This window comes from Saccoglossus kowalevskii, chromosome 20 (assembly GCF_978046115.1).
Source record: "Saccoglossus kowalevskii chromosome 20, keSacKowa6.1, whole genome shotgun sequence".
Classification (NCBI taxonomy): Eukaryota; Metazoa; Hemichordata; class Enteropneusta; family Harrimaniidae; genus Saccoglossus; species Saccoglossus kowalevskii.
Genome location: NC_140660.1, coordinates 19,302,520 through 19,325,879, shown reverse-complemented (window position 1 = coordinate 19,325,879; position 23,360 = coordinate 19,302,520). Strand labels below are relative to the sequence as shown.

At 35.2% G+C, this 23,360-nt stretch overlaps 3 protein-coding genes across 3 annotated transcripts; all 3 read left to right on the top strand.

The window, feature by feature from the left end:
• Positions 1-1,277: 1,277 nt before the first annotated feature.
• LOC146730093 (E3 ubiquitin-protein ligase TRIM45-like) lies at positions 1,278-3,455 on the top strand. The gene has a single exon (XM_085494415.1). The coding sequence runs from the start codon at positions 1,278-1,280 to the stop codon at positions 3,453-3,455; it is 2,178 nt and encodes a 725-aa protein (XP_085350541.1).
• A 9,151-nt stretch (positions 3,456-12,606) lies between these two features.
• On the top strand, positions 12,607-14,775 carry LOC100376121 (E3 ubiquitin-protein ligase TRIM71-like). Its single transcript, XM_006818821.2, has one exon. It carries the CDS (start codon positions 12,607-12,609, stop codon positions 14,773-14,775), a length of 2,169 nt encoding a protein of 722 aa, XP_006818884.1.
• Positions 14,776-18,869: 4,094 nt separating this feature from the next.
• On the top strand, positions 18,870-21,050 carry LOC146730092 (E3 ubiquitin-protein ligase TRIM45-like). The gene has a single exon (XM_085494414.1). The coding sequence runs from the start codon at positions 18,870-18,872 to the stop codon at positions 21,048-21,050; it is 2,181 nt and encodes a 726-aa protein (XP_085350540.1).
• The last annotated feature ends 2,310 nt before the right edge of the window (positions 21,051-23,360 follow it).

Genomic DNA, 23,360 nt, shown 5'->3' with positions numbered 1-23,360 from the left:
AAGTGTAGAAGTTTAAGTAAAAGTTTCACAAAATTATTTACATCATCAATGCAGTGTATTACTTCAAGAAAAAGTAAATTAAAAATATCTCTACCTTTAGTCTGGGAGATTAACAACAAAACTAAAAAAAAAGTATGAAAAAAAATGAAGTGAACAACACAATCAAACACAGCACTATATTGAATTGATAACAAATTGAAATAAGGAAGAATAAAATAAACCTGCCCAATTTTTTTCAGGAATTGAAAAAACAATTTTTACAAACCCAAACAAAATTTCTTCTTAAACATTTAACTCATAATATATTTGTGTATATTCGTTATATGGTCTGACTGATAGATTTACAACATAACTAATAAAACAAGTAACCTAAATTATCAAATAGCCAAATAAAGCAATCAATCACAACACTACATTACATTGAGTCGTTAAAAAATTTAATTCAAATGAGGAAGAATCAAATAAATGTATTTTTCATTAACTTTAGCTACCAACTCATATTTGTTATGAATTGGAAAATATTATTTTATACAAATCAAAACAAAATTTGTTATCAGACATTTAACTAATATAAATAATATATTGTTGTACATATCTGTTATGGCTTGTAGATTTACGACATAATTAATATAACAAAAATGAAATAACTCAGTTGTCCTTGAAATCAACATCACTATAAAACACAGTACTGCGTTGAGTTGATAACAAGTAGTAGTTTGAATTAGGAAGAATTAATTAAACATGTTTTCAAAAACCATAACTACCTGAGCATATTGTTTGGGAAATGAAAAATATGATTTAAATTAAACCAAAACAATTAAGCTCATAAAACAGTTTATACATTTCATATATTGTATCAATGGTAGATTTACAACATAACGAATAAAACAAGTGATCTCAAGTACGGAATAGCCCAGTGGTTGTATTATTTAAATTATTGTACTTCCTTCTTCGTAGACAAAGACATGTACTAGTAGTTGTATTTAGGAAATACATGTATTTTATGGAAACTAACTGACAGCAAAGCTAAATAGTTACAGTTTTGATTAGAAAGGCGGAACAACGTCTGTAGTCACACATTTATTTGGGTCAGTATCAAACCACATGTTGGAGATACACTGATAACAAAGCCCCCTAAGCAGGTAACAATTTTCAAAACTTTTAACCGGACTTGTCATCAGGACATTGTAAATATCAATACAACGAAAATACACATTGCAAATTTACACTTTCTTAAAGTGCTCATGTTTTATAACAGTTCAAACATTTTGTCCACCATGGCTCAGGCACCTGTCGCACCAAAGTCTCTCCTCGATGAAATTAGTGAAGATTTCCTCAGTTGTTCAATCTGTTTGGAGATCTACAAGAATCCTAAAGTTCTACCATGTTTTCATACATACTGTCAGCAATGTTTGGTGACTTCTAAGGCTAAATCAGGAGGTGTTTTGAAGTGTGCAACATGCAGAATTCAGTGTGACACTCCCATCCAGGAACTGAAATCCAACTTTTTCTTATCAAGCCTACTTGACACATACCGGCGACAGAGACCGCTGAGTACTGACCATCCACAAGAGTGTGAGATATGTCAAGAGAAGACAGCAACTCACAGGTGTGTAGACTGTTCTCAATTTAATTGTGATGGATGTGTTACTATTCATGAACGCGTCCCAACTCTCCGTTCTCACGAGGTACTAACACTTGAGAAGTACAAAGAGATAGAATCTAGGGGTCATCTAATGGTGCAGTCCAAAGTGTTCTGTAGTGTCCATAAAGACAGCCATTTAGAATTCTATTGTGAATCATGCCAGGTACCTGTCTGCTACAAGTGTACTATAGTTGAACACAGAGTTCCTGAACACAACCATAGAAACTTGCAGGAGGTAGCAGATAAGTATAAAACACAACTGAGGGAAATGTTAGGACAGTTAAAAGTGAAAGAGGAACAAGTTGAAGTAGAAAAATCCGTTGTTATATCTACAAGAGAAGAAATTCAAAATCAGTGTGAGGCAGAGAAACAGAAAGTTGTAACAAGAGCAAAGGTCATGATAGAGAGAGTAAAGAGAGATGCGAAGAAGCTGATAGATGACTTAGACGAAAAAGCCCAGATAGGATTGAAAGATATGGAAATGAACATCAATGAGATAGAATTTCAACATGGCAACATAGTCAGCACACATCATTATCTAGAAAAACTGGTGCATCATGGGAATTCTGTTCATCTACTATCTACAAGAACTGAAACTATGAAGCACATACAAAAGATGATTACTATGGAAACCAAACCACCAATCAGTAATGATATCGCTGAGTTCCATCCAGGAAGTGACCTTGCTGCACACGCATTGATGGGGGTGAACAAATCAGACGTCTGTCCATCCAAATGCACAGTTAAAAACATTCCGAAAAAAATCCTGAAAGGTTTACCCGTCAAGCTGATCATCACAACCAGAGATTCCAAAGGAAAACAAGTCATTCCCCGTCAAGATGTCACAGTGAAGTCAATAAATCCTGGAGCATCATGGGAAGACATTGATGTAACAGACAATAATGATGGGACTTTTCATGTGACGATAGTAGGAAATATGGTAGAAACACATCAAATTGCCATTGCGATCGGGAACGAACATATTCCCGGATCGCCATTCCATATTCCTGTCATGAAATCGGTAAAGACAGTGAGAAAAGACGAACAGAGCAGTTATCCACGGGGCCTAGCCATAAATAAACATGGTGACTTTGTCACAACTGACGGAAGAAACAACAGAGTAACCATTCATGACAGAGACGGAAATTATAAACAATCATTAAGATTTACTGATCAGTTTGCAAAGCCATTCAGTCCATGTGATGTAGCAATATCAGATGATAATGAATACTATATGTTGGATGATAGTAACAAGCAAGTAGTTGTGTGTGATGAGTATGGAGGGTTTATTAGAAAGTTTGGTAGATCTGAAATTAATACTCCACGCGGAATTGCAATTAATCCTGTTAATAAGAACGTGTATGTAAGTGAGTATCGTGAAGATTGTATTAGAAAGTATACCCAGGGTGGCGTGTATATAAATTCGTTTGGAGGAATAGGAGAAATGCAGGGCGAGTTCAGTGGACCTTGTATGCTAGCTATTAACAGTAAAGGGTTGGTGTATGTGCCAGATTTGCTCAACGACCGTATCCAGGTATTCAATTCTGATGACCAGTTTATGTTTGAATTCACTACATCTGGTGACAGTACAATGAGTTGTCCCAAGGCAGTGGCAATAGATAAGAATGATTATGTATATATAAGTAGTATTCATGAAGTCACTAAGCATGACATCCATGGTCAGTATTTGTGTAGGATTGATAGAGACAAGGACGGACTGAACAATCCATGGGGTGTAGCAGTTTCTAATGATTGTAGAATAGCTGTAGTGGATGATAGCATTCGGTGCATCAAAGTATTTGTAGAGTGAAATAATTTGTTTTCAAGCAACTTTTAATTGATTTCCAATGATATAAAGAGGGCGCAGACAACTTCTGCAACCATACACTGTGAAATGGAAATACAGAACACAGTTAAATCAGGTGATGTAATTTTGTCTTTTTGAAACTAAGTATGAAAAACTAAGATCAAAATAAATACAACCATAGCTGAATGGAATGTGCTCCTATGTATTATGTAATTGTAAATTTTGCAAATTAATAGCTTTTATCTACTCAAAACTAACATAAGTAAACTCCAGGGGTTGTTTATTGCTATATTGATACATGCATGTTACTTATGTGTTGGTGACGAGTGAATGTTAGATTAGGTTTATGGTCACTGAATAGAAAGAAATGGCTATAAGAAAGATGGAAATAAAAGATAAAATCCAATTTTTTTAAGTTAATGGTATGACCAAGTCATTTTTATCGTAAGCAATTCATACATGTGCATGGACATCATCCATATTCTTATAAATTGTGAGATTTACGGTCTTAAATTTGGAATTTTATTGTTATCTGTGTTGTTTTTTACATTGTTCAACTTCTGCATTGTCTTTTGTTTTTATGCATTTTTATCTATTTTCACCATTCGAATTGATGTTACTTACTTAATTAAGTAAAAAATAAATTCAACAACTTGTCAAATACAGAATATATATGTATTGCTTTAATCACAAAGTGAATGTCTGTAATCTCGAAACAGTTAATTACGCAATCCAGTTTACTCAGTTTCAGGACAGAAACGTAGATTACTAGTATCTTGTGCAAGACCTGGTCCCCCATAGATTATCCTTATTTACTATTCGACCATCAGGACCGTAATCTACCAACAATGACCAAATGCCGTAAATCTGTAATACAACATTAGGGTCAAGGTACATTTTTAATTGTTCAGACGGGTTGGGACAGACTAGATTTCGGGTGCAGCCTCCCTACCTCTCACGTAAACAACAGTTAAAATGCTCTACGAATCAGTTGTCACTTCCTTACCTTAGCAAGCTTAACATGGACTAGATCTATAATTTACATACACTGTATTGATGCAAAGTCGTCAAAACGTTTTATTTTACATAAGTTCTTACCACAGATCACGGAGATTGTGCATCGTTGTTATTCCTATGTTTATTCTCCATGTTTCTGTATTTATACAAAAAAAACGAGAATAGAGATATTTAAAATATCAGCTTCCTACTGAATATTTAATGACTATAATAGCATAGTTGCCTGAGCATATCAAGTTTTCATTGTCCCATAAAACTATGAGGCGTCCGAACAAAAGAACACTGTCGACGCCAACACCTCTATTTGACCTTTATAGAAAAAGTTCGACAAATACTAGGAAAAGTGAAAATAGTTAATAATTTTACTATAATTTGCTCATTATGTGTTCATATATATCGTAGATAGATTTCATTTCCGGCTTGATCTGAAAGTATGCGCTTGTGCGTTCGGCAATAGAATAACAATACGAAAATACACGAAGCAGGTAAATGTGGGTGTGTTCGGAAATCTTCAGGTAAACCTTATTAAACGAGTGCAATCACCAATTAACACATACAACTGTAGGCATTGCTAGTCTGTATTATATTAGTCTGAATTTACTATTCGACCATCATTTTTAATTGTTCAGACGGGTTGGGACAGACTAGATTTCGGGTGCAGCCTCCCTACATCTCACGTAAATAACAGTTAAAATGCTCAACGAATCAGTTGTCACCTCCCTACCTGAACAATCTTAACGTGAACTAGATTTATGATTTACATACACTGTATTGATGTCAAGTCGGTTTATTTTACATAAATTACACAGCTCACAGAGACTGTGCACCGTTGTAAGGTTAGCCATAGGTTAAACAACTAGCTTATTTTGATATGTACATTTCCAGTGATACCAGGACAGGACTTCGCCACTCTGCTTTGATTGTTAATCTATTACAGACAAGCAACACGTATTTTCCTTGGGTCTGATGCGTGTGATCGATCGAACTAACGCAACTATAACAAAATAATCGAATAATGCAAGATACTGCGAGATAAACACAGGGAGTAGTATTAATTGGGTTGTAGTTCATTTTCTTTTTCATTTTTACCTGGTTAAATAATCTCCACAAGTGCGACAAAACATGTTATTCCTATGTTTATTCTCCATGTTTCTGTATTTATACAAAAAACGATAATAGAGATACTTAAAACATATGCTTCTTTAAAATATTAGCTTCCTACTGAATATTTAATGACTATAATAGCATAGTTACGTGAGCATATCAAGTTTTCATTGTCTTATTAAACTCTGAAGCGTCACACAAAGGAACACTGTCGATGCCAACATCGTTATTTGACCTTTATAGAGAGTTCGACAAATACTGGTAAAAATATTCAGACATTTTACTATAATTAGCTCATTATGTATTTCATATATATCGTAGACAGATTTCATTTCCAGCTTGATCTGAAAGTATGCGCCTGTGCGTTCGGCACTAGAATAAAAAATAACAATACGGAAACACACAAAGCAGGTAAATGTGGGTGTGTTCGGAAATCTTCAGGTAAACCTTATTAAACGAGAGCAATCACCAATTAACACATACAACAGTAGGCGCTGCTAGTCTGTATTATATTAGTATGAGCTGCTACTTAACTTATAAGATTAGGCACTCTGGTAATATGCATAATACGTACCTACACTTTCGTTTTTTAGGGCAATGTTGGGACGCTCTCATTTGAAATTTTACCAAATAATGGCAAATTTATAGGAATGTGGTCAATTAGCATCACCCTAATTGGTACTAACTCTGAACTCCAGGATGTATTTGAAGTGGCAAACGGCAAAACACAGAGAAATACAAAGCACATTATCCTGGAAAACTGAAGATAACATAACCATGATGTTTGGTGCTTCTTTCATATCACTGTTAATAAGTAATAAATAATTTTAGGTTTTTGGCCGAAGTATGTCATATTTCAAGTTCATTGTCTATTTTATTTTCTTATTATTTTAGTACTTCAAAGAATGCAAATTTTGAGAGGGGAATTTTATTAAGTCAAAATAAATCCCACAATTTGTTCTACTAATATGTTTGCGCCAGGTTACATTTCTTGATATTGATTATCACTCTTTTCTATGTGCAAACACGGGTACTGGCGTATCGTGCATCTTTCCACAAAACCAAAACTGTGACATGGTTGTGTAACCGTCTTCCTGTCATAATGACAATATAATGCATTATCATGGCACCAAGGGGACCGATCGAACAGAAGCACCGGCGGGACCTTAACTGAAGTTCCCCAATGGCCAGTTGTTTTGGTCTTTCGATTGCGTCTGTGACACACTAACTCAGGTAGAACAAGTTCCTTAAAGTCCCTCACCCCTAACCTGAGCCCTAAATCTAACATCCCAATATAATTCAGTATGTCCCTCAAAACAGCTATTATAGAACCAAAGAGGGGAATTCACAATTGAAATTGAGGAGGATCACTGGAGGGCGGGTTAAAAATCAAAGCAACGCCCACGACCAGTAACAAAAAAATAAAACAAACGTGATGAACTGGAGTATGACTGAATACATAAATGATTACGGAGTAGTTGATGTAGTATTTTCAACAATTAAGTTTAATTAAATCTTTCAGTTCAAAACATCTTCACATTTCTTATAGTTAGCCTTGTAGTAGTTTTACCACAAGTTAATAAAACAAGTGACTGCGTGCTTGAAATATCTGTTGTCGTGGGAGTCCACAACACAATAAAACACAGCACTAGTGAGTTGGTAAAATGTAGTAGTTGAAATAAGACTTAGTTATTAACGGTTTAAATGAGGGTGTCACAGTGTAAGGCCTGCTTATCACAATTTAGAGGGCCAGCGACATAACTCACACTGGACAGGGGGTACTTTCACTGCTACAATGAGGTAGACAAGACAATAGTACTGGAAATAAAATACACATACACCAAAATATCGAGTTAAAACTCCTGGCTTTAATACCTCTCAAATTAATTACAAGAAATAAAGCACAGAAAATACAATGAATAAAGTCACTAAAATAGGGGATTGCTTAGGGAAGTGTGCATTGGCGATAACCCACAGTCCCAGAATGTAATAATGGACGACAGTCAATGGCTTCTGCAACACAACAATCCAGTACTAATGCCTTGTCTACCCCCGATGTAGTAATAAAAGAACCCCTGTCCAGTGTGAGTTCTGTGGGTGGCCCTCTCAATTGCGACAAGCAGGCCTTACACTGTGACAGAGGGTTTGACATTTTTCCACAGAACCAAACATCTGACTAGGTTGTGAGACCATCTTTCGGTCATAATGGCAAAATCATGCATTATCCGGCAAAATCGCATTCATTTTTGAATCTATTTCGACCAGTTGCTTTAGCCTTCTAATTAAGGCTGTCACAGTGATAAACTACCCTAGGTTAGGGGTTGATCCTGCATGGTGTTCAGCCAAAGACAGCATTTGAATTGGATGTACTGTCTAAAGCAACGCCAAAAATGATTACCGAGTCGTAGTGATAGTATAGAAGTTTAATTAAAGGTTTCACAAAATTATTTATATAAACATTGCAGTGTCTTGCTTCATGATTAACAGCATAACTAATAAAGCAAGTATGAAACATTTTTTGTGGAAGCAAACGACACAATCAAACACTGTACTATATTGATAAATAATAGTAGTTGAAATAAAGAAGAAAAAATGAACCTGCCCTTATGTTTAGGAATTTAAAACAAAATATTTTTACAAACCCTAGTTAAAGCGGGAGGGGCGTCACCAAGCGACGACAGTAACGCACGCTAAAAACGCAATGGCTCATGGGTAGACGCTTGTTTATAAACAATGACACGCTATGCGCAGGTGACGACTGTTTTTTGTTCATTTGTTATATGGCTGATAGATTTACAACATAACCAATAAAAGTAACCTCAATTAACAAATAGCTCAATAAAACAGAGTTTTGCGTACAGTTGTTATTATACATTTAACTCATAATTTATTGTTGAAAATATCTTTTATGGCTAGTATATTTACCACATAACTAATATAACAAGTGATCTCAAGTATGAAATAACTCAGTGTCATGGGAGTGAACAACACAATAAAACACAGCACTATAATGAGTAGAAAAAAGTTGTAGATGAAAAGGAAGAAACAAAATAAATGCGTAACTATAGCTACCTACCCAGATTTTTTAGGTATTGAAGAAAAAATATTTATGCAAATCCAAATAAAATTTGTTATTAAACATTTCGCCATGTTTCAACTTTTAAGTAGTCAGTTAACAAGGTCTTTCATAGTAGCATTTCTATGGGATTGACATACTAGCATGAATGGGTTCAATTATCAGTGTTCACTGATGACGCCATTTGACTGGCGAAATGGCGCCAGGAAAAGCGGACGTTTGTCGTCTGCTTCACAGCCCGTTTTATACCCGATATTTAGGGCATTTCGCAGCACATACAAGTTGTTTTTATCGACAGAATTCATTCATAGATCTCAAATTTCATGTACAGAGTGTCAAAAGCCACACCTCTGCTCCCCTTTAAGATTTCTCATTGTATTGTATTTCAATTTGTTCCAAAATTGAGGTTAAAAAAAGTTGTCCTTCCAAAATTTATTTTTCTTTTCAGAAGTCAGTTTTTAGACAACTAATAGACTGAATTCATCATTGACAACCATTTTCAGATTACTGTTCAACAATGAACGCGAGCAAATCCATCAACATGCTAGCAACATTTGCACCTGCTAAGTAGCATAGCAACCGATGAATTCAGGATCGTAATTTGAAAAATCCATTGTCTTTACCTTTATGAAACTTGTAAATATTAATTTTTGTAAGAAAAGTAAAAAAAAATAGATATGTTGGTTTTAATATATTTAAACAGATTTCTTTAAATACCGTATTATGAAACATACAGTGGAAAACATTTGGATTCTAGGCCAGCTTAAGAAGTATTGATGACCTCCCAGCATTTGCACCAGAAAACGTTTTGTGCATATATTTATAAACATCTGCATTCAGTGTGTACAGTTTGAAACATTTGATGAGTGAACATTGACGCCCTACCGCCAGCCATAACATTCTGTGGATCCGACCGATGAATAAAGCTGTGTTTGAGAGTGCTAGTCAGTATAAAAGTAATGATTATACTAATTTTAATGGACTGGATATGGCTTCTGCAGTCTGAGGTTGTGCGGTCGTCGTAAGCTGCACTGCAGAATCAAGGGCAGCAAAATATGTATCTAGTCCATAAAAGTTTTATCATATACTGTGGAATACTTTATTTTCGCTGGAATTAATTTTTGGGCATTTTGAATGTAATTTACTTTCACTGATTTTTGATGAGTTCAATGTGTAATATAAAAAAAAAAGTATATTCGCTGGATTTTTTTTTCACGGAATCATCTCTTCAGCGAAAATAGCGAAAATAAATTCCAAGCGAAAGTAAAGTATTCTACAGCACTTTATAAGTGTAATTACAATTTTTACCATGCCGTGACTTCAAACTCACAACATTGATTGATGAAAACCAGGCACACTGGACTAGGTGTGATACGAGAAATTATTGTCCTGATGTGAGGGCGCACTTCCCATAGCGTTACAAAGTCGTTGTTCTTTACCAATGTTTGAAAAAAGTGAAACTTGCACTTATTTAATAAATATGATTTTGTAGGATCTTTCATGAGCTTTCTATGAAGAGGGGGGGGTGCATAATGCATTTCATTTGTTTGAAATTATATTGATTCTAAAAACAACATGAGACGGGGGGGGGGGTCACTCTATATGCCGTTACTACCCCATGTGCGTTTCAAATTTAGCGGGGAAAGGGGGTGTTTTTCACCTTCTAAAACGGGGCCGCGCAGGAGGCAAATAGGCCCCCTTTAAAATTCTAATGTCTGCAATTCTCGGGGCGGACATTCGGGCATTTTCACTGCCTGGCAACCTGCGGCGGTGAAAACAAAGGCCCAAAACTCACAGAAAACGGTACTTTGGGATAACTGTTGAGAGTCCCCTGAACAGTGTAACAAGATTAGCCCTACGTGTGTAACATATATAAATTTGGTTGTTTGGGATTACTTCAAAGTTGAGTTTATGTTGTTTTTTCGAATTTTCACCGGCTCGACCGGCGTTCCACAGCAGCGCGCACAGAGCCCATAGAAATGCATGTACAGTGGTGCGCGTCGTAGCAACGTGGAGCGTCTTGTGACGTAGCTCTGCCACCGAAGATAGGCCTCCAGGAATAAACTCACAGAGTTGATGCGCCCGCTGTAGGCCCCTTGCAACAACCGCTGCCATACACTACCCTAGGCCGGGGGGGGGGGAGGGGGGGGGGAGTCGGGGCTGGTGTCTCGTGTAAGAAATAGACCAGGGATGAAGGCTCCAGAGAGCTCATATTTTTTAAACTGGAAAAAACACGAACAGAATGAAAAATAAAAATAAATACCAGGTTGAAGAATATTAGTTGCTCTTTCAAATTTTGCCAAAGCTTTACTTATATTTGACCTATATCTGCAGAATAAATCAAGAAAACTACACAAATTTACTCCATTTATGAATAATTAACGGTTGGCCCGAACGCACAGCTCAGTTGGAGGCGTAACCTGTTCAAAATTTGTCAACAACCAATCATAAGACTGGTTACGAATCACACCGAGGTTACGGCTCGCTTAGGCTCGCTCAACTGGTTCGTAACCAGTCTTGTCTATTTCTTACACGAGATACCAGCCGATAATCCCCCCCCCCGCTTTTAAGGAGTGCATTCAGTTGATTATAGTTCCTGGGCTCCCTGTGGTTTTTTGAATGGTATCTCAACATCAGGAAAGATCAGCATTTCGATATTGATCTATAAAGAAAAGGTAAACATTGAATCACAATTTCTCGCAGTAAATGAAAATTTGCGTATTTAATGTGAAAATACAGAGATTGTGTTTGCGTATATTCGTATTTTCTCAAAAATAATTATATATTCGTTCTGGTTGAAATCTTTCATTTCTTGTTCTTTTTCTAAAAAATGGTAAACAAAACTTGACCTGGAATGTAAGAGGGCCATTTTGAATGAGCAGTGAAATTATAAAAAAAAAATATTTTTGGCATCTTTCTTAATAATATGGTTAATCAAATTGCAAACAACTGCACTTTGCTCACTGTTCGCTTGGAACATAGGAATTAGGCCATCTATACACTAGTCTGCCCTCTAGCAGGATGGTGTGTGTATCTTTTGTTTTTAGCCAGAGGGACAAATCTTTTCCCATAAACTGTGTAAAGGCCAAACAAGCAGGTTTAATATAATTACGTCATGAACACACAAGTGTCATATCCAGGTAATAGTATATGCTGTATGTGTTATGAATTATAGCGCCATCTAGTGGCAGTATTGAGATAGGGTCAAGGGTCATTAAAATGGCGGGCTAGTTGTTTACTTGCACTATAGCGTATGTGAGTTTCATTGGTTAAATCCAGCTTCATTTAACAAATTCAAATCTAGTATTTCTATGAAAAATACTACCATGGACTACCACTTTCATTGATGACAATAGAGAGAAAATTAATTGGTAATTGACATTTAACTCTTTGAACCCGTAATTTTGATTAAGAAATATACTATCATGCAAACAAACCCAAAATTTGTTATTAAACATTTAATTTTATGATATATGTGTATACATTTTTTACGGTCTGGCTGGTAGGGTTACAACATCACTGATAAAACAAGTGACCTCGTAATTCAAATAGTTCTATTGTATTGTTTTTAATTTCGTGTACTTCCTTCTATGTTGTCAAACACAAGCCCTTAGTTAAAATAGGGAAAAACGTGTTCATAATGAAAGCTAACTTAACTGTGAGCAAAGCTAAAACAGTTGTTCCAGTTGTCTGTACATTCTTGTATATCGAAATGTAGAATAGGGTCAGTAGTCACCCTGTTATTTAGGTCAGTCATGCAAGATATTTGCCATCAAATCATATGTTGGGGTTACACTTATAACAATACCCATTAGGCCCGTGACAGTTTTATGAAGCCATATAGTTTGTCATTCTTGTACCCTGGCCAATGCAAATACCAATAAAGAAATACGCCTGCATATTCAAACTTTCCTAAGCAACTCAGTATCCGACAGTAGTTGAAACTTATTGTCCAACATGGCTGGAGCACCTGCCACATCGAATTCCTTTCTCGGTGACATTAGTGAAGATTTCCTTAGCTGTTCAATCTGTTTGGAGATCTACAAGAATCCTAAAGTTCTACCATGTCTTCATACATTCTGTCAGCAATGTTTGGTGACTTTTAAGGCTAAATCTGGAGGTGTTTTGAAGTGTGCAACATGCAGAATTCAGTGTGACACTCCCATCCAGGAACTGAAGTCCAACTTTTTCTTATCAAGCCTACTTGACACATACCAGCGACAGAGACAGCTGAGTACTGACCATCCACAAGAGTGTGAGATATGTCAAGAGAAGACAGCAACTCACATGTGTGTAGACTGTCCACAGTTCAATTGCGATGGATGTGTTACTATTCATAAACGCATATTAGCTCTTCGTTCTCATGAAGTGCTTACACTAGAGAAGTACAAAGAGATAGAATCAAAGAGTCATCTAAATGAGCAGTCCAAAGTTTTCTGCAGTGTCCATAAAGACAGCCATTTAGAATTCTACTGTGACACATGCCAGGTACCTGTCTGTTACAAGTGTACTATAGTTAAACACAGAGTTCCTGAACACAGGCAGCGAGACTTACAACAGGTAGTAGATGAGTATAAAACACAACTGAGGAAAATATTAGGACAGTTACAAGTGAAAGAGAAACAAGTGGAAAAACTAAAATCAGCTGCTGAATCTACAAGAGAAGGTATCCTAAATCACTATGAAGCAGAGAAAGTGAAAGTTGCAACAAGAGCAAAAGAAATGATAGAGAGAGTAAAAAGAGAAGAGAAGATGCTGATCGAAACCTTAGACGAAAAAGCCCGGATGGGATTAAAAGATGTGGAAATGAGTATCAATGAGAGAGAATTTCACCATGGCAACATTGTCAGCACACATCATTATCTAGAAACACTGGTGCATCATGGTAATGCTGTTCATCTACTATCTACCAGGACTGAAACTATGAAGCACATGAAAGAGATGGTTGCTATGGAAACCAAATCACTCAATCGTCATGATATCACTGAGTTCCATCCATGGAGAGAACATGCAATGATGGGGGTGATTCAATCAGATGTCTGTCCATCCAAATGTACAGTTGAAAACATTCCGAAACAACTTCTGAAAGGTGTACCCGTCAAGCTGCTCATCAAAACCAGAGATTCCAAAGGAAACCAAGTCATCCCCCGTCAAGATGTCACAGTGAAGACAAAAAATCCTGATGCATCATGGGAAGGCATTGATGTTGAAGACAATAACGATGGGACATTTCATGTGACAATAATGAAAAAGATGGTGGGAATACATCAAGTTGCCATGACAATAGCTAACCAACATATACCAGGATCCCCATTCCATATTCCTGTCATCCAATTGGTGGGAAAAGCAGGAAGTGAGGGTCAGCTTAGCTATCCTTGGGGACTAACCATAAATAAACATGGTGACTTTGTCACAGCTGATAGATGGAACAACAGAGTGACCATTCATGACAGTGATGGTAATTACAGACAATCATTCAGATTTACTGATCAGTTTGCAAAGCGATTCAGTCCATGTGATGTAGCAATATCAGATGATAATGAATACTTTATGTTAGATGATAGTAACAAACAAGTAGTAGTGAGTGATGAAAATGGAAAGTTAATTAGAAAGTTTGGTAGCTCTGAAATTGATAACCCATTTGGAATTGCAATTAATCCTGTTAATAAGAATGTGTATGTGAGTGAGTATGATAAAGATTGTATTAGAAAGTATACCCAGAGTGGCGTGTATATAAAGTCATTTGGAAGAAGTGGAAAAAAACAGAAAGAGTTCCATAGACCAAACATGTTAGCCACGAACAGTAAAGGATTGGTGTATATACCAGATATGAAAAACCACCGTATTCAGGTATTTAATTCTGATGACCAGTTTATGTTTGAATTCTCTTCAACTGGTGGCAGCACAATGAGTCATCCCAGGGCAGTAGCCATAGATAAGAATGATCATGTGTACGTTAGTAGTGAGCATAAAGTAACTAAGCATGACAGCAATGGTGGGTTTATTTGTAGGATTGATAGTGAGAAAGATGGACTGAATAGTCCCCATGGCGTAGCAGTGTGCCATGATGGTAGAATAGCTGTAGTGGACAGGGACAATCAGTGTATCTCAGTGTTAGAAAAGTGAAGCATATAAACACAATAAAATACAATAAATACAATATAGTAGCAAGACAATAAGTCGGTCCAACCACATCAATTGAAGTATACTAGGAGCTCGGGAGCACACCATATAAATAAACCATACAACCATAGTAAAATAGAATGTGATCGTTTCAAAACTAACATAAACACACTCCCAGGGATGTTTAAAAAACTGATAACAGTTATTAGTAAGTTATTAGTATGCAAATCAGGTAATTAATATGTATATACAGTACTGCAGATATACGTTTTTACATGTAAAAAGCAAACACCGCTTCAATTCATTTCTTTAAACTGCCACAAAGAACATCCAACACTAATTGATTATATTAATTAACTGATTACGATTAATTAACTCATGAAAAGCAGTATGTGTGTACAATATATTTGAAAAAATATAAAATGTTAAATATAAACAAAACATAATTAAAGTACTAGGAGTTAATTAGTATGCAAATTAGCTTATCAATATCGATAGGTAACTAACAATCTAAGGTTAGATATGGTATGCAGGTTTAAGCCAATTAATTAATATGCAAGGTTTAATCTCAGTTTTAAAAAGCTTGTGGTATTTGACGTAATTGCTGAATTATGAAATTGTTTGTATTCTGAATCATTTCCAACTTTAACTTAACAACTTAACGCCGCAGTGAAATTACTATATCACTGTTTCCTTGGAAACAAATTTTATTTCGTTTTTTATAATTTATTCAGTGATTTTACTCAGAAAAATATATATAATTTGTAGTTTTTTTACACTAGCCATGTTAAAGGGGAAGATGTTAATCAATTTTGAACGTTTTGGTTGGGGTTTACTTATACTCATACGTCATTTTATTTCATTTCATATAATTTTATTTTATTTTAACCATAATTGTTTAGCAATGGTATCAAAGAACACGTATTTTACATGCATTTTATGCAGATACACGTTGCATGAGATCATGTTAAACACAAATGTGATGCAGTGACTGAGAGGCGTTAATGTTCTATACAGATCTATTCAGAACACGAATGATAATCTCAGCTAGCTTATGACCACTAAATAAGCTAATTCTATTGTGGTGTTATATATGTTAGCCCGTTTATGATAATTACTTTAATTTTCTAGATAAAATCGGTAATTTTCTTTTAAATTAAATATACTGACTAAGTCATTTTTATCGCAAGCAATGAATGCATGTACATGGCAATCCAAAAACATCAATCATAATCTTTTTATTTCTTAGATTTCTTGACTTTGATTTATTGTTTTTTTTTAGTTTTTTATATTGTATCTGTATTTTTATTTCGTTTTTCGTTGTTTTAGTTGTATCTGTTTTCATCATTTCAATGGATGTTAATCGATTAAATAAATAATGTCAACGATTTGTCAAATACATGTTTATTCAGTTTCATGACAGAATCAGAGATTATCTTGCACAAGATATTAAGACCTGGTCTCGCACAGATTACCTCTTATCTATTATTCGGCCATCATGACTAATACTAATGACCAAATAATGGGGAACCTTTTTTTTTTTTTAAAGTAATGTTATTACATTTCAAAATTACAAATACACAGACAGGAAAAAGAAAATAAAGAAACTAGAAAAAGCCAATTAGTGTGTAGTAAACAAATAAACTGCCATATTTGTATTCAAATATAGACAATCATATACAGTATAAGCTTTGCTGTACAAAAGAAAAAGAAATTTGATATTTTATTTTATCATAAAATTTGCATGAAACAATTGACATACTAGATGACACTGTCTGTACATACTCCCTCAAAGGCTTGAAAAGAACAAAAAAGAAAAAAAAACCGTACATACTAACGGGTACACCACCAAAACAAAGTAACGTCGTCTTATGGTGCAAAATCGGCCCATTTTTCTAGAAACAGTAAAGTGGTATTTCTTCTTATAGAAATCATATTTTCTATCTTTCTTATATAACTAATTTCAGCTTTTATGGCAACAAAGGATGGCAATTTTTTTCTTAAATTTGCTTGTATAGATACATTTTTAAAGATTATAATTAAATGGTTCAAAAGGTGCGAGAAACTTTCATCACCTAGGAGAATCTGTTTTGCCGAAAGTGGCTGGGGACACTGCAAAAGTTGACCCCAGTGATCATAAAACCTTGTCCAAATATCTTGCACCACATGACAGTCACAAAAGAGATGAATCAGAATTTCACTAAAGTTATGGCAAAATGTACACATGTCAGAAATAACTAAAGGTGATTGAAAGTGATACAGCATAGCATTTGTGTACAGGATGTTATGGTTTAATTTCCATTGAAATTCACGAAGAGTACTGCAAATTGTAACAAGAAATGGCATTGAATAGAAAAAATCCCATCCAGTTTCTACCCCCTCCAGTCTTTCAAGAAGGGCTGACTAGATAGAGTAATAAAAAAATAAGAAGAGATGAGATTATGGCTGAATTTTTGGGTTACAGATTAATCATTTGCTTTCGACCATATACACTGATTGGAAGATCAGGCCGCACAACAACTGGTCTAATTATTTTCCAGTCTTTAGGGATAGCCGCAATGAGACCCTGCCATCGTTGAAAGTGAATATGGGTTAAACCTAATGTATTTAAGTCATTCCAATTTTTAACCTTACCCTGCAATAATGGGGAATTTTATTAAATCAAAATAAATTCTACAATTGTTCCTATTAATATGTTTCTATCAGGTGACATTTCCGGATATTGAATGGTTATACTTGAATGTCATTAAATGTGCAAACTTCAAATAGTGTGTACATTCCATGCCACAGAACCAAAAATGTTACAAAATAATGTAACCACCATATTTTGACAATATAATGCATTCTCCAGCCATCAGATACTGATCGAACAGAATCACCTGTAGTACCTTAACAAAGGTTCCCGCCATAGGCGCATCATGTTGTGAATGTATTTCGACCAGTTGATGTGTCCTTTCCATTGGGGTTGCAAGAGACTAACCGTGGGTAGAGATTACGTTGTAAATTTTTTTGTTGTTCAACCCTTGAATGATTTGAACTCTGGTGCACTGATCTCAAGCAACACTACAAATAACTATTACCCAATAATAATTCATTATCCTGGTGACAAGGGGCCCGATCGAACACAAGCACCTGTGGGATCTTAACCAAGGTTGTTACAAAATTGCATTAATTAATGAATGAAGCTTGATCAGTTGCGTTTGTCTTCCCATTGAGTCTGTGATGACATTGAATCAGGTTATATGTTGACCATTTCTTTCAAACCTGGTAGAATTTGAAATCAGATGTACTGTAACAGAAACAGTACTACAAGTAACGGGTACAACTTAATATGTTAGTATTTTTAATTATTTGGAAAAAAGCGGGTAGAGTAATCAACACTGTATTCTACAGGATTGAAAATATAATAAATGTGTTGTATCCGGGATACGATTGAATTCACAAATAGATGATCACGGATTATTATTTACTATTATTCAAAGTAGGAGTTTGAGTACAGATTTCATGAAGTAATTTACATCAGCCTTGCAGACTCGCAGTGTCTTACTTTATGAGGAAGTCTGTTCAAAATATCTTTTATATTGTTTACTTTTTATCAGATTTACAATGTAACTAATAAAACAAAAGACCTCAAGTATGAAATAGCTCATTTGTCTTGGGAGTCAACAACACAATAAAACATAGTACTACATTCAGTTGATATAAAATAGTAGTTGAAGCAAGGAAAAATAAAACAAATGTGTTCTCAAGAACCATAGCTGCCTACTGACATTTTTTGGGAAATAAAAATATTATTTCATGTAAAGCAAAACAAACATTTAAGCTCATAATATATTTTTATAACTTTTTTATATGGTCCGGCTGGCAAATTTACAACGTACCTAATAGATAAGTGAATTCCTGAGTATCATTTAATTTCTTGTACTTCCTTCTATGCAAAGAATAACAATACCCCCTAATTTGGTGCTGGTGTCGATTTGTTTAACATTAAACTGGACTTGTTACTTTAACTGCTAATCATAAAAATATGCACATTGCAAATTAACACGTTTCTAAGGAGCCCAGGTTTTGAAAGTGATTGAAACACTTTGTTAACCATGGCTAGAGCACCTGTCACATCAGAATCCCTTCCAGATGAAATTAATGAAGATTTCCTCAGCTGTTCCATCTGTTTGGATATCTACAAGAATCCTACAGTTCTACCATGTCTTCATACATTCTGTCAGCAATGTCTGGTAACTTTAAAGGCTAAATCTGGAGGTGTTTTGAAGTGCGCTACATGCAGAATTCAGTGTGACACTCCCATCCAGGAACTGAAGTCCAACTTGTTTTTATCGAGCTTACTACACACATACCAGACACGGCTGAGCCTTGACCATCCACCTGTGTGTGAGGTATGTCAAGAGAAGATCGCAACTCACAGGTGTGTAGACTGTCTTCAGTTCATTTGCGACGGATGTTTTACTGTTCATAAACGTATACCAACTCTCCGTTATCATGAAGTGCTTACAATTGCCAAGTACAAGGAGATAGAATCCAGGGGTCATTTAACAGTACAATCTAAAGTTATCTGCAGTGTCCATAAAGACAGCGATTTAGAATTCTACTGTGAAACATGCCAGGTACCTGTCTGCTACAAGTGTACTAAAGTTAAACACAGAATTCCTGCACATAGGCATAGAGATTTACAGGAGGTAGCAGATAAATATAAAACACAACTGAGGGAAATGTTAGGATTGTTAAAAGTGAAAGAGAAACAAGCAGAGGCAGGAAAATCAGCAGATGAATCTGCAAGAGCAAAAATCAGAGATCAGTGTGAGGCAGAAAAGAGGAAAGTTATAACAAGAGCAAAGGAAATGACAGAGAGGATACAGAAAGAAGGTAAGATGTTGATAGATGCCCTAGATAAAAAAGCCCGGATGGGATTAAAAGATGTGGAAATGAACATTGACGAGAAACAATTTAACCATGGCAACATAGTAAGCATGCATTATTATCTAGAAACACTGCTGCATCATGGAAATTCTGTTCATCTGCTATCTACCAGGATTGAAACTATGAAGTGCATAAACGAGATGGTTGCTATGGAAATAAAACCGCCAATCACTCATGATATCACCGAGTTTCAACCAGGAAGTGACCTTGCTGCACACGCATTGATGGGGGTGATCAAATCAGACGTCTGTCCATCCAAATGCACAGTTGAAAACATTCCGAAACAACTCCTGAAAGGTGAATCCGTCAAGCTGCTCATCACAACCAGAGATTCCAGAGGAATGAAGACTATTTCCCGTAAAGATGTTAAAGTGAAAACAGGTAATCCTTATGCCTTGTGGGATAACACTGATGTAACGTGCAATAAAGATGGGACATTTAATGTGGTAATAACAGGTAGCAGAGCAGGAAGACTGCAAATTGCCATGAAAATCGGTCACCAACAAATATTAAGATCTCCATCATACATTGACATTATAAATGGATTAGTACAGACAGTAGGAACAACAGGAAGCGAAGGGAAGCTCAACCGGCCAATGGGACTAACAATTAATAAACATGGTGACTTTGTCACAGCTGATTACAAGGACAACAGAGTAACAATTCATGACAGAGACGGAAATTACAAACAATCATTCAGATTTACCGAGCGATTTGCAAAGCCATTCAGACCATGGGATGTAGCAATATCAGATGATAATGAATACTTTATGTTAGATTATAATAACAGACAAGTAGTTGTGAGTGATGTGAACGAAAAGTTAATTAGATGTTTCGGATGTCCCCAAATTGATAATCCATGTGGAATTGCAATTAATCCTGTTAATAAGAATGTGTATGTGAGTGAATGGAATGGAGATTGTATTAGAAAGTATACACATAGAGGTGTGTATATTAAGTCTTTTGGGGATAGCGGAGACAAGCAGGGAGAGTTCATTTGCCCTTGTATGCTAGCTATTAATAGTAAGGGGTTGGTGTATATACCAGATTGTTACAACAACCGTATTCAGGTATTCAATTCTGATGACCAGTTTATGTTTGAATTTTCCTCCAATGGTGACAGTCCAATGAATCGTCCCAAAGGAGTAGCTATAGATAAGAATGATTATGTATATGTAAGCAGTTTACATGAGGTCACAAAGTATGACAGCTATGGTCAGTTCATTTGTAGGATTGACAGTGATAATGATGCACTGAGTTCTCCATGGGGTGTAGCATGCAATGCTGGAAGAGTAGCTGTAGTGAGCAGGGGCAATGATTGCATCAAAGTGTTTGTAGAATGAAGCAAAATTGTAAAATTTGAATTTATGTATTAAGAGTTATTTATTATTCCCTATACATGTTAACTGTGGTCGGCATTTCTTAGTCCCTGTGAAGCAGTACATGACATTGTTGTGTATGTAGCCATGATACTGAGTTATACTCCTGTGATGTCACCAGTACATGTTCAACCTGACCAGAAATCTACGTGGATAAAATGTCTCATGCATGGTAAAATTAAGCAAGAAGGGAGTAGAATGACTATATATTTTCGGGCAGCTTTGACAATTTCATAAATTTTTGGATTATCTATCCTCAAAATCTGGAATTTTGGTAGATGATAGACCCATACGAAGAAGTTTGTTATTTTCATTTTGTTATATTTTTCATTCATTTTATTTTAGTTTATTTCACTCATATTAGCCATGGTATCAAACAACATGTATTTCACACGCACTTTATGTGTACTTTATATGGAATGACAAAAAGATGAAACGAATATGGGGTATTATTAAAAGTTACAGCTGTATAACAATCTATTCAGAAACCATGACAATAGTGATAATTTCAGTTACGTTATAACCACAAAATAAACCAAATCTATTGTGGAGCTATATATGCGTATGGTTATGAGAAATATTTTTGTTTCAAGATATAATTAAGTCATTTTATCTCAAGGAATGGACATCTTTTGAATTTTATTGTTATCTGTTTTTTACATTGTACAATTTCTGTTTTGTTTGTAATTATTTTATCTATTTTCACCATTCTAATGGATATTTGTTGATTGAATAAATAAATCCAATGAGTTGTCAAAAAATATGATAAAATGTCTACTAAAATGCTCCCAGTTTTGTAATCTTGCTTCAATGAAATACACAGAATCTATTCAGAAACCATGACAATATGAATGATAATCTCAGTTAGATTATAACAACAGAATAATCCAAATCTATTGTGGAACTATATACGCTAGTATGATTATGAGAAATATATTTGTTTCAAGATAAAATCTGCATCAAGTAATTTTTATCTCAAGGAATATGTACATGTAATGAGTATATTTCATAATCTTTTATTTTTTTTAGATTTGTGTCTGTGTTTTTTTTAGATTGTAAAGTTTTTGGTTAATATGCATCTATTTCCACCTTCCAATGGATATTTGTTGACTGAATAAATAAATAAATAAATTCAATGATTTGTGAAAGAATATATTGAAATGTCTACCAAAATGCTTGCAGTTTTGTAATCCTGCTTCAATTAAATATTCTGTTTATTCAGCCTCATGGTAGAAACGGAGATAATCTTGTGTAAAATATAAGTCCTAGCTAGCCAATCAGAAGCCAAAATATGAAGCTCTGGTATCGTTAAGGTTCAAATCTTACACAATGCTGAATAGTAAACTACGTCCCAAACATTGACACGTTCTAGGTTATTGACGTCTGATTCTAACTCAGACAGTATGGTTCACAACAACCCCCGGTATGGGCCGGTCGATATGACACCACGCTGCTTGTGTGCATACTTCGCAATACTCATTTGACAACCTGATAATATACCCTTCTCATTGTGACATGTTGTTATTCAATACAGCCCTGAACTGTCAACTGAAACACAACCTAGTTCTCTCAGTTAGTGCCGTTTAAAATCTGGGGAAGGGACTGAAAAAAACATAAGTCAATTGCAATCTTTGTCATACTGCTGTTGCCTGAACAACGTTTTTTTTTCATTGATTTCATCCCACATAAAATTATTGTTAAAACACCTATATTTTAAATGATATTTACTATCCGACTATCGGGACTGTACCCTGTATTGTATCAAGAAAGACCCAATCATGTGAAACTGTAAGACAATAGATAACTATGGCTCTGGTACATGTATATTTATAATTTTTTAGGTGACTGTAAGGACTAGATTGTGGGTGCAGCCTCCTGTAGCTCTCACTCAAACAGTAAAACAGTAAAAATGCTCAACGAACCAGTTTCATCTCCCCTGCTTAAATAAACTAGATTTATGATTAATATACACTGTTTTTTTAAAAACTAACCACTTCACTACCAGTAACGAGTACATGTTTATGTTAGTATTTGTAATTATTTGGTAAAAATGGTAAGAGTATTCAGCATTGTGTTCTACAATACTGATAATGAAACAAATGTATTGAACCCGGAATATGACTGAATAAATAAATGATTACTGAGTAGTATTTTCTACAATTAAGTGTAGAAGTTTAAGTAAAAGTTTCACAAAATTATTTACATCATCAATGCAGTGTATTACTTCAAGAAAAAGTAAATTAAAAATATCTCTACCTTTAGTCTGGGAGATTA

What these genes read in the sequence shown, in the direction of transcription:
- LOC146730093 (XM_085494415.1), top strand. Translation starts at nt 1,278, where the DNA reads ATGGCTCAGGCACCTGTCGCACCAAAGTCTCTCCTCGATGAAATTAGT.
- LOC100376121 (XM_006818821.2), top strand. Translation starts at nt 12,607, where the DNA reads ATGGCTGGAGCACCTGCCACATCGAATTCCTTTCTCGGTGACATTAGT.
- LOC146730092 (XM_085494414.1), top strand. Translation starts at nt 18,870, where the DNA reads ATGGCTAGAGCACCTGTCACATCAGAATCCCTTCCAGATGAAATTAAT.